A 12,736-nucleotide genomic window follows, 5' to 3' on the forward strand; every position below is an offset into this window, starting at 1 on the left:
TGGCAGCTGTCAGGTTGCAGCCACGGAGGAAGGGCGAGGACCGGGGCTCAGGTGCACCCAGGCCAGGCTGTCCCCCTTCCTCTGACCAGGAGGCTGCTGGGCTCTCGGCTCTCTGCTCCTGGGTCACTCACGGCTCCGCCAAAGAGGGCTCTTGGAGCGCACAGCCGGTTTGCGGAACACGCCCTGGCAGAGCCCCCAAAGGCGTGATGGGGCTCAGACTGGGCCAAGGACGACCGTCTCACTCTGCCCTCGGGGCTCTCTGACTCTGCCTGGCTGCAAAAACCGCCATGTGAGGCCAGGGTGGGAATGCAGCAGTGAGGCCAGGGTGGGAATGCATCAGTGGGGCCGAGGCCCAAGGAGAAAGGGAGGTGAGCACGGCCCCATCCTCTGCTCTGCATCCTCTGTCACTGTTCACGTGCTGCTCTCAGAAGCCCTGGGTCCGCCTCCTTGCCTCCTGCCCCAGGGGAATCACAAGGGACTGCTAGGAAAAAACCCTCCTCCTCCTCGCAGCAAAAGTGCTACCGGAGCTGGCAGAAAAAGCCTACTCTGCCCAAGTAGCTCCAGCTGTGGAGGGCAGGGGAAGCCGGGTTGTTTGTAGCCCAGCTCAGTTCCAGCTGGGTTCAGTTAGCCCCCAACATCTAGGCCAGATGCTTGCCTGTTTTCATTTATTGCACCAAGGTCCCATCTGCCCCTCCAGCAACTGAGAAACAAAGAACCGATACAACGCCTAGAACAGAATCATAGAATCACGGGGGATAAAGAATGCAGAGAGGGGCTTCTCCCTCTCCCCACAAGCGGGGGCACTTTCCCTGAGTACAGCATGCCTACAGCCCTCTGGGTCAGGAAGGGCAGATGCTTTAGACCTGATCGGAGACAACACACAGGGAGCCTTTGCACTGTATGGGGGGGAGCCTGCCACCCCGCCAGTCTTTTGAGTCTCTGCCAGTGCCTGTTTCCTGTGGTGTGGCACCCCCTGGTGGCCAAATACTGCAAGTGCTGATTTGCCTTGGTTTGAAAAAGCAGCAGTTCCGTTATGTACCATTCGACGTTCCTGCCCCAAACAGGACCCCTGCCCAGGAGTCTCTTGTGTGTGAGAAGGAAGTGCTCAGGCAGGGCAAAAGTTTTTAGGGGGAGGGTCACAGCAAATGCTTGTTGCGCCTGGGGATGATTTTCCGCACCGTCCTGCGCTCGGAGATATTTCTCTTCACCTTGACCGTGGGTGACCCGTCCGCGTTCAGGGAGGGGCTGGAGTGTGACTTTTTCAGGCCGGGGTTCTCATCGTCAGCCCCACTGGTGGCTGCTTGCAGCTGCGCCTCCCACTGGTCAAGATCGTCAGTGTCACTGCTGAGCTTCACCTCCAGCAGCCTCACGTAAGTCTCGTACCGTCGTTTCTGCGCGAAGCAAAAGAGGAAGCTTGAGGGGAAAGTGTGGCGCCTGGAATCAGACACCCAAAGGAAATGGGAAGGAGAGGGATCTCCCCAGCAACGAGATGCACAGACTCTTGCAGCCGGCCGCTGCTTCCTTTTCCCCAGCCACACACGCCCCCTATCTCTTTCCCACACTCCAAGATCAAGGATGCAATGCATATCCACGTTTTTGTTTTGGGGTGCTAAAACTGCATATTCAGAATTCCAGAGAAGAATCCTGAAAAGTGTCACAGCCCTCTGAGCAGACGCAGTGGTGTTGAACAGAAAGTCCAGAGCATGGTGACGGATGCGAAACAGGTCATTACGAGGGGTGCCCAAAGGGAGAAGGGCTGGGGGGCAAATGTTCGGGGGCCCTGATCACCCTGGGGGCCTCTGGAGCAAGGCAAGGTCATGTGATTGGTTTGCATGTCATGTCTGGGTTGGATTTGAGTTGTGGCTTTTAGTCGCTCTGCAACGGCCAAGCCCTTCAGCCCGGGGAGGGGAAGAATAAATCCACACCCTCCGTAAACAAGTTAATTAGTACCCCCAACAAGCAGTCCGGAATCTCCTGCTTTGTGGCAGACACACGTTCGCACCTTTGCAAACAACTGTTCTGAACAAACCATGTTACCTTTCAGCCAGGTGGAACTTTTACGCTGAAATAACCTGGCAGGTTTCACAGACCCTACTGAAGGATCCCTTCAGACTGTGGTGGGGTGGACGGGGAGGGGGATGAGAGGAGGCAACCATGCCCCACGTTGAACAACAGCTTCCTAAGGCTCTGCCGTGGGTCCTAGTTAGTGCTCTCCCACCGTGGCCCTCACGTACCTCATAGAGCAAATACTCCTTCTTGAGATGATACTCCTCCAGGTCCCGGCTCCGCCCGTGCTTGTTGGGGAGGTTCCGCTGATGCTCCAGGAGCTCATCCGAGACCTTGTCCATCGAGTCCTCGTGAGCCAGGTGCTGATCTTCCTGCAGCGGCAGAAATGGATGGGGTGATGCTAAATCCCTAGCCCAGGGGAACTGGCCTCCCCTTGACCCCTTGAAGAGTAAGGGGCACCAGCCGGGGAAGGGAAGGGGGAGGATGTCACGGGAGGTGCTGGACGGCTGCTGAGCCCCATCCCAGCTTCAGAGGCAGCTGGGCCAGCAGCACAAAACACCAAGGCAGGGCCCAGTGCTGAACTGCAGGGGCCTGCCTGGTAGGCTCGCCTGGCCTGGATTCTCTTCCTCCTCCTCTCGTTTCTGGTTTGCAGTGGGTAGCGGTGTCTGCGGAGAGGGCTGAAGATCTATTTAGTTACCACTTTTAAAAAATTCCTTTCTCCAAGGTGGGGAGGGAATACATGGTTCTTCTCTCCCCGCAAACACACTGCAAAATCGGCTCTGTTTGCGACCCGAGTGTGCCGCGTGACAGAGTGAGCTCCTGTCTCTGGCCCCAGCTCCTGCCAACCTAGCAGTTCAAAAGCAAGAAAGTGCAAGTAGATAAATTGGTACCGCTTCAGTGGGAAGGTAACAGCGTTCTGTGCGCCTCAGCGTTTAGTCATGCCGGCCACATGACCACGGAAATGTCTTCGGACAGCGCTGGCTCTTCAGCTTGGAAACGGAGATGAGCACTGCCCCCTAGAGTCGGATTCGACTAGCTTTCGAGCAAGGGAAACCTTTACCTTTCAAGATAAAATGACTGACCCAGGCTCATCCAGTGAGTTGCACAGCTGAATGGGGATCTGAATCTGCATCTCCCGGGTTCTAGTCCAACACTCAAACCACTACACATACACCTCTGCTGCGCACACACAAACACATGGTGCCCTTCAGCTCACCAGGGAGTTTTTGCAGGTTGCTGTTGGGAGGATGGGTCGAACAAATTTCCGTTGAGAGCCCACCGCCGCTGGGAACGGTGGGGAGGAGAACATGGCAGCTACCAGATTGATGCGGGAAATCCATGAATTCATTTCCTCTGGAGTCCTGGGGAAAAGAAAAGGGTGTCCCAAACTCAATACTGAAATCTCCATCTATGGAGTAATGGGCTGAATTAGGCTGTTTTCCCTCTAGAAGAGCCCCAGTGGCTCCAGCATGCGGACTGCCTGGGCTATGGTGGAACAGCCAGAGGTGACGGTGAACATTCTAAGGGGATTCAGGGTTACAGCAATAGTGTGACGTGTTCCATACTCTGCAAGAGGCAGACAGTTTTGACCTAGCTGGCAACTCCAATTTTCAAACTGTAATTATGTAAAGAAGAAGATGCCAAAACATAGCTATTGGGTGTCAAACTTTGAGGTCAGCTTTGCATGCAACAGTGCCCTAAAGGTCAGTAAAGCGGGGCTTCAGTACAGCAGAGGGAAGCTCAAGACTGCCCTTGGCTCTGCAAGGAGTCAATTTACTATGAGGTAAGCTGGCCCTCAGCTTTTCCATTCGTGAAATGGGAACAACAGAGAATCGCTATAATGACAAGACCAATGAAGACCTCTGCCTGAGACTCTGGAGAGCCACGGCCAGTCTGAATAGACAGGACTGACTGTGATGGACCAACGGTCCGAATCAGTTTAAGACAGTTTCATGGGACTGTGAAGTCCTCTGCACTGTAATGTGCAGTGGGGGGAAATGCACAGGAATAAAATAGTGATGACTGTTGTTGTTCAGTCGCACAGTCGAGTCCGACTCTTCGCGACCCCATGGACCAGATCCCGCCAGGCCTTCCTGTCTTCCGCCGCCTTCTGAAGTGTGCTCAATTTCATGTTTGTTGCATCTATGACACTGTCTAACCATCTCATCCTTTGCCATCCCCGTCTTCTTTGACCTTAAGTGCTTCCCAGCATCAGGGTCTTCTCCAGTGAGTGCTCCCTTCTCATTTGGTGGCCGAAGTATTTGAGCTTCATTTTCATTATCTGGCCTTCCAGGGAACAGTCAGGGTTGATTTCTTTTAGGATTGACTGATTTGATCTTCTTGCAGTCCAAGGGATGACTAGTTGACTAGATGACTAGTTGACTTTTAAAGCCCTACACTCATTTTGGGCTTCTCGTTTTAGCCTTTCCCCCCAAAGAAGTTCAACGAGATATTCCAGTATTATTATAAGAGCCTGACCGCAAACGTTCAGCTCTCTCCAACAGCTATCAATAACTTGGGACTGAAGAATGAAGAGATGAAAACTTGCATCAGTTCTGTGGCAGTGGAAAAACCAAGTTTGCGCTACACTTGCAGAACAAGCAGGTTGCCGGGAGGTAACAGTACTTACCACTGTACTGTCCAAAACTAGTTTCTTTTCCCCCTGTGAAATTGCCCTACGGGATGGACAGAAAGCCACTTGCAGGACTGAGGAGGAGGAGGAGGAGGCATGGAATTGGGAAAGGGCTGCCACCTTCTGACCTGGAGGCCTCCTTATTCCTGCTCTCTGCCCCAGAGGAGGTGGAAGGTGACCTCTGAAAGGAGGGAGAAGGGTCATTTGCCGACCCCCTAGCAACGCCTAAGCTGCCCCAAGGCCTGGGGATACCCACGGTGCTTGGAAGAGGAAGACATGCCAGTCAGCAGTCTGCAGCCGGAAGACGTTGGGCCGCTTGGTGTATTTGCTGGCTCTCTCCGCCAGGGCGTGATGCACCCCAATGGGATCCTCTGAGCTCAGAGCATCAAGCCGGTTCTCGTCCTGTGGGGAAAACAGAAGCAGGCTGAAGGGAATGGACCCAGGGCTCGGATGCCAGGCCCAGCATCAACTCTTCTGAACAAGGGTGCATGTTGTGGACAGAACGTTCCAGGTGCAGTGCCCCAGATTTCCCGTTAGCACGGTTTGGAAAGGCCCAAGAGCCTGTTGGTCACAGTAGACGGCACTAGGCCAGGTGCACGGTTTCCATATGAGGACATTTCCAGGGTTTATATGCATTGAGCCCATAAGATGCTCTGAGAGCCTCTGTTAAATGTGTGCCAACAAGATTCTGGCTAAGCAATGGGAGCCAGTACAGGGGGTCCTAGTCAGTTAGCCAGGGAGACCAGCTTCTGGCCAAAGCATTTCCGGAAGATGTGATATCCCCAGTATCTCCTATGAAGGAAAAGGAAAACACTGCCTAATAACTCCTACCCAGGAACAGTACAGGAAACCAGTGCAAAAGCAAAACTCAGGCACTGCTCAAGCCTCATGAATATCATGGCCGAGGCAGGCCAATGGGACAGGTGCACCCGACAACATTCAACAGGGGGGATGTCCCTCTGCCACGGCCCTGAGATGTGCCACACTTCTTCCTGGTGAGCCTCATCTGTGAATCCCAAGTGACTTCTCACCAGGTCTCTGGGACAGGTACGCCACCGTTCAGGCCCACAAGCGGCCACTAGGGGAGAATCACAAGGAGTCTGAACTTGCAAGGCCATTGCATCCAGTGCCTGACGGGTCATCGCTTACCTTGAAGAAGTAGAGCACCATCCCCTTCAGCACAGTGTGGAACGTCTTCCAGCCTCTCTTCCCCCATGGTGCGGAAAGGGGGAAGGGGGGGGGGGGGGGGGTCAGACCAGGTCGCTGCATCTATGAAGGTTTAGCCCGCCTCATTTTCCTGGGGCCAAACTGCACATGACATTGAGCATATCGAACGGATCCCCCAAACTGCAACTGAATCTCAAAAAGCAGCCAGCCAGGGAGTGGGGGGGGGGTATATGAACTGAAGCCCTGGCGGAAGCAGGGAGGTGGAAGGTGTACTCTTTGCCCTGATCAGAAATAAACCCCTCGCCCTTACCTGGGTAGCCCTCCAAAGGAATACCAGGGCTGAGACGCAGAGGCAGGCAGATCAAGCCACTTCTCTGAAAACGTCCAAGCCCCAGTAGAGGTAACCAGAAGTCAACATGACTTTCAGGCACGCAAGCACACACATGCACACACACAAATACTATTTTTAAAAGAACCCACGAAATACACCCCTTATGTTGCTTTTGGTTCTAATAAGTTAAAAAAGACAAACACGCTATCTTTTTACTCACTGGGTCTTCAGCATTTGGGGAGGTTACTTCCAACTGTGTGTGGAGGAAGATTTAATCCTCCTCCTCTCTTCTGCGCTGCAGTCCCAATCCAAACCTCCCAGCAGCTTCCCGCCCTTTTTTGCAGCTAGATCACACACCAGAGAACCTACCACAGATTCCAACCATCACAGAGAACCCCTTGAGTTGAGAAGCTTTATGGAGAGGTAAGGAAAAGAGGAAACGACAAGATATCTTTTTTCAAGAGGCTAGTTTGCCTAGTAGTCACTTGTCTATTCAGAAACATTAGTTCAGGTTGAAGCCTAGTAAAAACCATGGTAGCTTCTCTCTCTGAGAATCGAGGTCCAGCTGACTGTAATTTCAAACAGTGAGATCAGGAGACAGGAGGCTGATACAAGTGCTGGTCAGACCATTAGGCCTAAGCAGTTTCAAAGGCTGAACAATTTAGAAGGGAGTTTGGCCAACACGCTCCACCTTATTCATGCAAGGTTCCATGGGTGGGGGAAGGTGCTTTTTTGATTAGGCCCTGTACAGGTGAAGAGTATATAGTCTCATTATGGCAATGCACCTGATTGGTTGGGTCACCTGGGTAGCAACTTACTTGATTGGTCAAGTTACATCATTAGTATACATTTGATTGGCCAGCTAGATTGCCAATATAGGTCATTGGGCATTAAAAAAAATCTTTCATTCTAGCTTTGCCCGGATTACATCTAACTTGGGACATCTCTTGATCTTGGAGCCCATTTTGAACTTTGGAACTCTGTTAGACTCAATCTTGCATGGTAACATCTGAATTTAGAACCAGTGCTTGTAAATGTGTGCCGGTCAGAAACTTAGCTTTATTGTACCCTCACTGTTCATGGCTCATGTATTATATATTCTTGCATGCTCTTTTAATAAACTACTTTAATTATATTCTGTGGTGTTCTTGGGTTTGGGGGCTTCAATCTGAACCCAGCAGTTTAGCCCATATTGGCTGCAGCTAACAGAATAACTGTTTTCTGTAAACCAACTTGCAAATGTCCTACCTTGGAGGGCTGACTTTGTGATCTTAGACCCGAGAAGGCTACAGACTCAGTCCCTTGGTCTCTGGCTGGTGGGTTAGTGAATGGGACTGATGGCAGTCAATGTTCCCTCTAAGCTGTGGAGTCTCGTGAGCAATTATTCTGCTTTGTGAGCTACTGGCATTAAAGCTCTGAGCGAGCAATTTGGCCACTGCATAAATTAGCTTGCTCTGGAGCCATCCTCCCTGAGCTAAGACAAAAATGTGTGAGCCAGAGGCTAAAAAACTGTGAGCTAGCTCACACTAACTCAGCTTAGAGGGAACACTGATGGCAGTACTGCCTGGGGGGTTATGAGCAGTGTTCCCTCTAAGCTGAGTTAGTGTGTGCTAGCTCACAGTTTTTTAGCCTCCGGCTCACACATTTTTGTCTTAGCTTAGGAAGGACGGCTCCAGAGCAAACTAATTTATGCAGCAGCCAAACTGCTCGCTCACAACTTTAATGCTAGTACCTCACAAAGTAGAATTTTGCTCACAAGACTTCAGAGCTTAGAGGGAGCACTGGTTGCGAGGCTTCATACATCACTACTTTTTGGTTTTGCCTTGGACCAACCCATCATCCTAAAGGAGGGTTTTATAAGGCTTTGAGATCTTGCTCCGGGCAACTGGGGTCAGGGAACCAGAGACAAGGATTAGAATCCCCCCCCCCAATGTAATCTTGCCTACTGTCCTGGCATGTAAGGCCATAGCTTTTAACACACCCTGATCTAGGCAGGCCCAGGGGGGTGGGGGGCTGATATTGTGATAACTCACAGTGATGGCCCAGCACCCACCTTTTTTGCCATCAGCTTCTGCATGCACCTTGCGAGTGAGGAAGCCCTGATGGTACACTTTGGCATCAGGATCGTGGGACAGAGTCAGGAAAGGATTGCTCTTCTTCCGGAAAGATCCAGTGGGTGGGGGTATCAAGGTGGTGGAGATCTCTTCCTCATCCCTACAGGGGGGACATTTTTTTTTAAAGAAATAGGAATAAGTACAAGTTTTACAATAAACTTCAGCATTAAAACTACTTTCCTGATTGGCACCCCAGCTTTGTTTCCCAGTTGTAATAATCCCCACGGGTGTCCCCAACTCTTGGGAGAATCTCTGCGCTAACACCCATGATCAGGAGAAATAGGTTCTATAAGGTGTATGTCTGCATGCTGCACACTCTGGGAAAGAACTTACCGCGCCATCTTAAGGCAGGGTTAAAGTAAAGGTAAAGGTTCCCTTGCTCGAAAGCCAGTCGAGTCCGACTCTAGGGTTGCGGTGCTCATCTCCGTTTCAAAGCCGAAGAGCCAGCGCTGTCCGAAGACGTTTCCGTGGTCATGTGGCCGGCATGACTAAACACCAAGGCGCACGGAACTCTGTTACCTTCCCACCGAAGTGGTACCTATTTATCTACTTGCAATTTCTTGCTTTCGAACTGCTAGGTTGGCAGGAGCTGGAACTAGAGATGGAAGCTCACTCCATCATGTGGCACCCGGGTCTCGAACTGCTGAACTACTGACCTTCCACAGCCTTCAGTTCAGCATCTTAACCACTTGAGCCACCGCAGCTCCTTAGAAGGTTACACCCTTCTAAGTGCACGGAAGCCAATGAACTCTATTTAGGAAGGCACTAGTAGAAGATCAGGGAGGTCTCTAGTCCAGCCACATCACACAGCTGTCCTGACAGGGTGTTTGCGAGGGAAATTCCTTGCACAGCTCTAAGGAAAAGGGCCACCCTGTCGCATGGGCTAGTGTGCAAAGTGAAGGGAGCCTGCTTTGCTTCTCCCAGAAGGAGAAAGTGGCAGCAACAGATGCTGAAACCTCCAGGCAGGTGGACAAGCAAGTGGGTGCTGTAATGGAGGATCCCTGTGTTTTAGGGAGAAAACAGACCAAGCCCTGCTTGAGTTTTCAGCAAAGCATATAAGCATCTTGGATTGGGGGAGGATCACCATATATCACACCTGGCCTGTGTCACAAAGTCATACAGACATACTGGTCCACACAAAATCAATCCAAAAACAAGAACAGGAACCACATAGTGCCTTTCATTATGTAATTGGTTGATGCTAATAAAAGGTATTAGATGTATTCTGTCCTCTGTCACAACCAAGAGGAGGTCAATGGAGGGTTTCTACTGGTCTGATGCTCATTAATTCCCCTTTGCACCCTACACCCTTCCTTTGCACACTGCACTAAAAAAGGGCTGTGTGCAAAGCATACTATGTTCCTCAGGCAATGGTTAATTGGTCAAAGTTTGAATGAGCACCCCACTTTCTCACTGGGCCAAAAAGGAACTCCCTGCTTCTGAGGAACTCCTGGAAAAATGGGGCAGAAAAAAAAAACAGGCTTCTGTCAGTCTTTTGTCAAGCCCAATGCCCGCTATGGGAAAGAAGCTCCATCTCCAAGAAGGGGAGAAGACGTCTGATGTCTTGTACGTGTTTTAGGTAGCAAGAATTGGTACTCCCCCCCCCCCCCGTAGTTTCACCTTTGAAATTTCCTAATTTCTGTATGTGTAAAATAACACCTTTTAACAATTTGATCTCTGGCTTTCCAAGAGACTTTCTGAGTTAGTTCCCTCACATACTAACTGCTTCAGCGTGCTATACCAGACCACAGTCATGCACATGTCAGCATTTGAGACTCATATTATGATTCTAAGAACACTTTCCTGAGAGAAAGTCCCATTGAATAGACCTCTGTAGGTTTCTGAAGAAAATTTAGGATGGCTCCTTAAATGACAGAAGTAAGGCCAGTTTAGCTGGAGATCCTGGAGGTTTTTTGTCATCTTCTGGGCGTGGAACTGCGGTCACTTGGGGTGTGGAGGGGGAGGTATTTGTGAATTTCCTGCATTATGCAGGTCCCTTCCAGCTCTATGATTCTAAGAAACTCTGCAAAAGCTAGAAAAGGATACAGATGAACTAGTAGGCAGGACGCAGAAAAAATGCTTTAACAGAGCCAGCGACTGTTGCTTGCAGGCCTGCCAGTCTTTCAACAAGAACCTGTCCAGCATCCACTCCCTTCCTGCCCAGCATTGTTTCCAGGCACCTTCCCTGCTTCCAGCACTCAATTTGCCTTGCAAATTTTCTGTCTGAAGGTTACATGAGAATCTACACCTGTGCTCAACAACCAGTAAAGGTAAAGGCTTCCCTTGCTCGAAAGCTAGTCGAGTCCGACTCTAGGGTTCCGGTGCTCATCTCCGTTTCTAATCTGAAGAGCCAACGCTGTCCGAAGACATTTCTGTGGTCATGTGGCCGGCATGACTAAACACCAAGGCGCATGGAACGCTGTTACCTTCCCACCAAAGTGGTACCTATTTATCTACTTGCAATTTCTTGCTTGCGAACTGCTAGATCGGCAGGAGCTGGAACTAGAGACGGGAGCTCACTCCATCATGGAGCACACTCGGGTCTCCAGCTGCTGAACTACTGACCTTCCACAGCCTGCAGTTCAGCATCTTAACTACTTGAGCCACCGCAGCTCTCAACAACCACTAGAGGGCCTAAATAAAAACCACACAAGAAACGACTATTTCGAAGGGAGTCACATCTAATGGTCTGTTGGGCTGCGAAGCTCCAAGAAGACTAAAACAGTCCCTCTCTCTCATCCATCTCTTTGCCACAATGCCATAAAGTGTTCAGACAGTGTCAGACTTCAAAAGCCAGAGTTTTGGGGAGCCAGATGGTCTCCATGCAGAATCAAGCCCTCCCCCACCCCCATCCCTTTCTTTGTGTACAGATTGGGGTCTTGGTCTACCTCCCTGTCCCTGCTGCCTTCCTCTGACCTAGATCCTCTCCGCCCTTCCTCCACACACAGCATTACTTACACAGCCCATTCCAGTTTTTCATTGCGGATGGAATAATACAGTTCCTGGAGAGAAAAAGTTGGGATGTTAGTTTTCCAACCGCATCCAGGCTGGCATGCCCACCCAATATTTGCTTCCTTCAGGAGCTGCAAGCAGTTAGTGTGGCAACTCCTGGAATTCCAGTCCCACATTACCTCTCCCAGTGAAGTGCAGGTTTCTGCCCAAATCCCCTCCCTCTTTTCAACCTTGGCTTTTGCTTTACAGGGAAAAAAGGTTCCAGCCCTCATGGCTTCAGCAAAGTATCTGACCAACTTTGGGGAGTGAGAGTTCAGAGATTCAGACAGGCTTTGGATTTTTTATTGGGATTCCTCCAGGGCCAGGGCACGGCTCCCCACCCACCCCCACTCTCACCTTATATATGTATTGCCTGTAGTGCATGTACCTTTAATTGTTCTTTGCGGAAGTTGCTGCCATTGTTCATGCCCTCAAGATTGGCCAGAAAAGCTTGACAGGTCATGCTCCGGCCAATATTCTGCCATCACAAACCAAAAACAGCAGGGGGACATCCAGGTGAGAAAAAGAGAAAGGGACACATTAGGCTGAAGAACCTCTGGCATGTATGCAGCCCCATAGCTAGGGAATTTTGTGGGAGGGGGCCTCAGGGGAGAGCGCCAGCCAATTAAACCAAAGCACAATGCTGACGGCAAGCTTAGGGCACTTTGGGGGCAGCCCGGGAAGGAGGGGCCCAAGAAGAAAGACTAGGGAGCCAGGCCCTGTGGGCCCCATGTTAGCTACAGGCCGGCATGTATGTCGTGCTGCCCACACAAGACACCCTCTTCCCCTTCCTTGCAGGCAGACACGACATGCAAGACCTGAAGGCTTGAAAACCATCAGCCGGTAGCACCTCAATACATGTTGCTCTCCTTGGTCCCCACACAATACAGTCCCTCCTCCACAAAATGGCCATTGGTGAAAACCCAAACCTCCCAAGAAGCCAGCCTCAGGCTCAGGGTGGCAAAGCCTTTCCCACACAGCTGGTGGTCATGGCTGAATTCCAGACAAAATATCCTCAGCTAAACACACGCCCTGCCCCCCTCTCCCCTGACCTTACCTGCCCATGCAAGTCAGTGTTGAGGAGCATGATGGCACAGGTAAGAGTGTGCACGGCATCTGTGGGAAAGAGGCAGGTGCTCAGAGACAGGTGCAGGAGACAACCCCCTCCCCACACTCCTCCAGTGGCAGAAGGAGCTTCTGTCTTCATCCCATCCTAGATGACGCAACCACGCAAGCATGGACAGAAGGCAGGGCAGGAGGCCATGGACCTAACCCTGTTCCAGTGCTTCAAACAAGCCAGCCTTCTGCAATTTAAGTTTTCTGCCCCATCCCTTTTCACTGTTCTTTGTAATCCATATCAGGAACTGCACATTATCCTATCAACCCAAATGACGAGACGGGATGAGCAAGATAATGAGACCCCTTTGGGGAAGAGGCTCCTCTTCTCTGGGGCTGCGTGCATTTTGTCCCACCCCAAAATCTGCATTCAGCAGG

General features: G+C 51.0%; 1 protein-coding gene across 1 annotated transcript in view; it reads right to left on the minus strand.

Moving 5' to 3' along the window:
* Positions 1–656: 656 nt before the first annotated feature.
* The window catches only part of PSD4 (pleckstrin and Sec7 domain containing 4), a 22,205-nt gene continuing 10,125 nt past the window's right edge, over positions 657–12,736 (minus strand). The window contains exons 7-15 of the mRNA XM_015421094.1: positions 12,300–12,358; positions 11,631–11,720; positions 11,210–11,253; positions 8,192–8,351; positions 5,789–5,860; positions 4,896–5,041; positions 3,224–3,368; positions 2,235–2,378; positions 657–1,391 (exon numbers count right to left, since the gene is read on the minus strand). Coding sequence (XP_015276580.1) covers positions 1,137–1,391; positions 2,235–2,378; positions 3,224–3,368; positions 4,896–5,041; positions 5,789–5,860; positions 8,192–8,351; positions 11,210–11,253; positions 11,631–11,720; positions 12,300–12,358 — 1,115 coding nt within the window. The 3' untranslated portion in view covers positions 657–1,136. The remainder of the gene's footprint in view (positions 1,392–2,234; positions 2,379–3,223; positions 3,369–4,895; positions 5,042–5,788; positions 5,861–8,191; positions 8,352–11,209; positions 11,254–11,630; positions 11,721–12,299; positions 12,359–12,736) is intronic.

Source organism: Gekko japonicus, unplaced genomic scaffold (assembly GCF_001447785.1).
Source record: "Gekko japonicus isolate JY-2015 unplaced genomic scaffold, Gekko_japonicus_V1.1 scaffold13, whole genome shotgun sequence".
Classification (NCBI taxonomy): Eukaryota; Metazoa; Chordata; class Lepidosauria; order Squamata; family Gekkonidae; genus Gekko; species Gekko japonicus.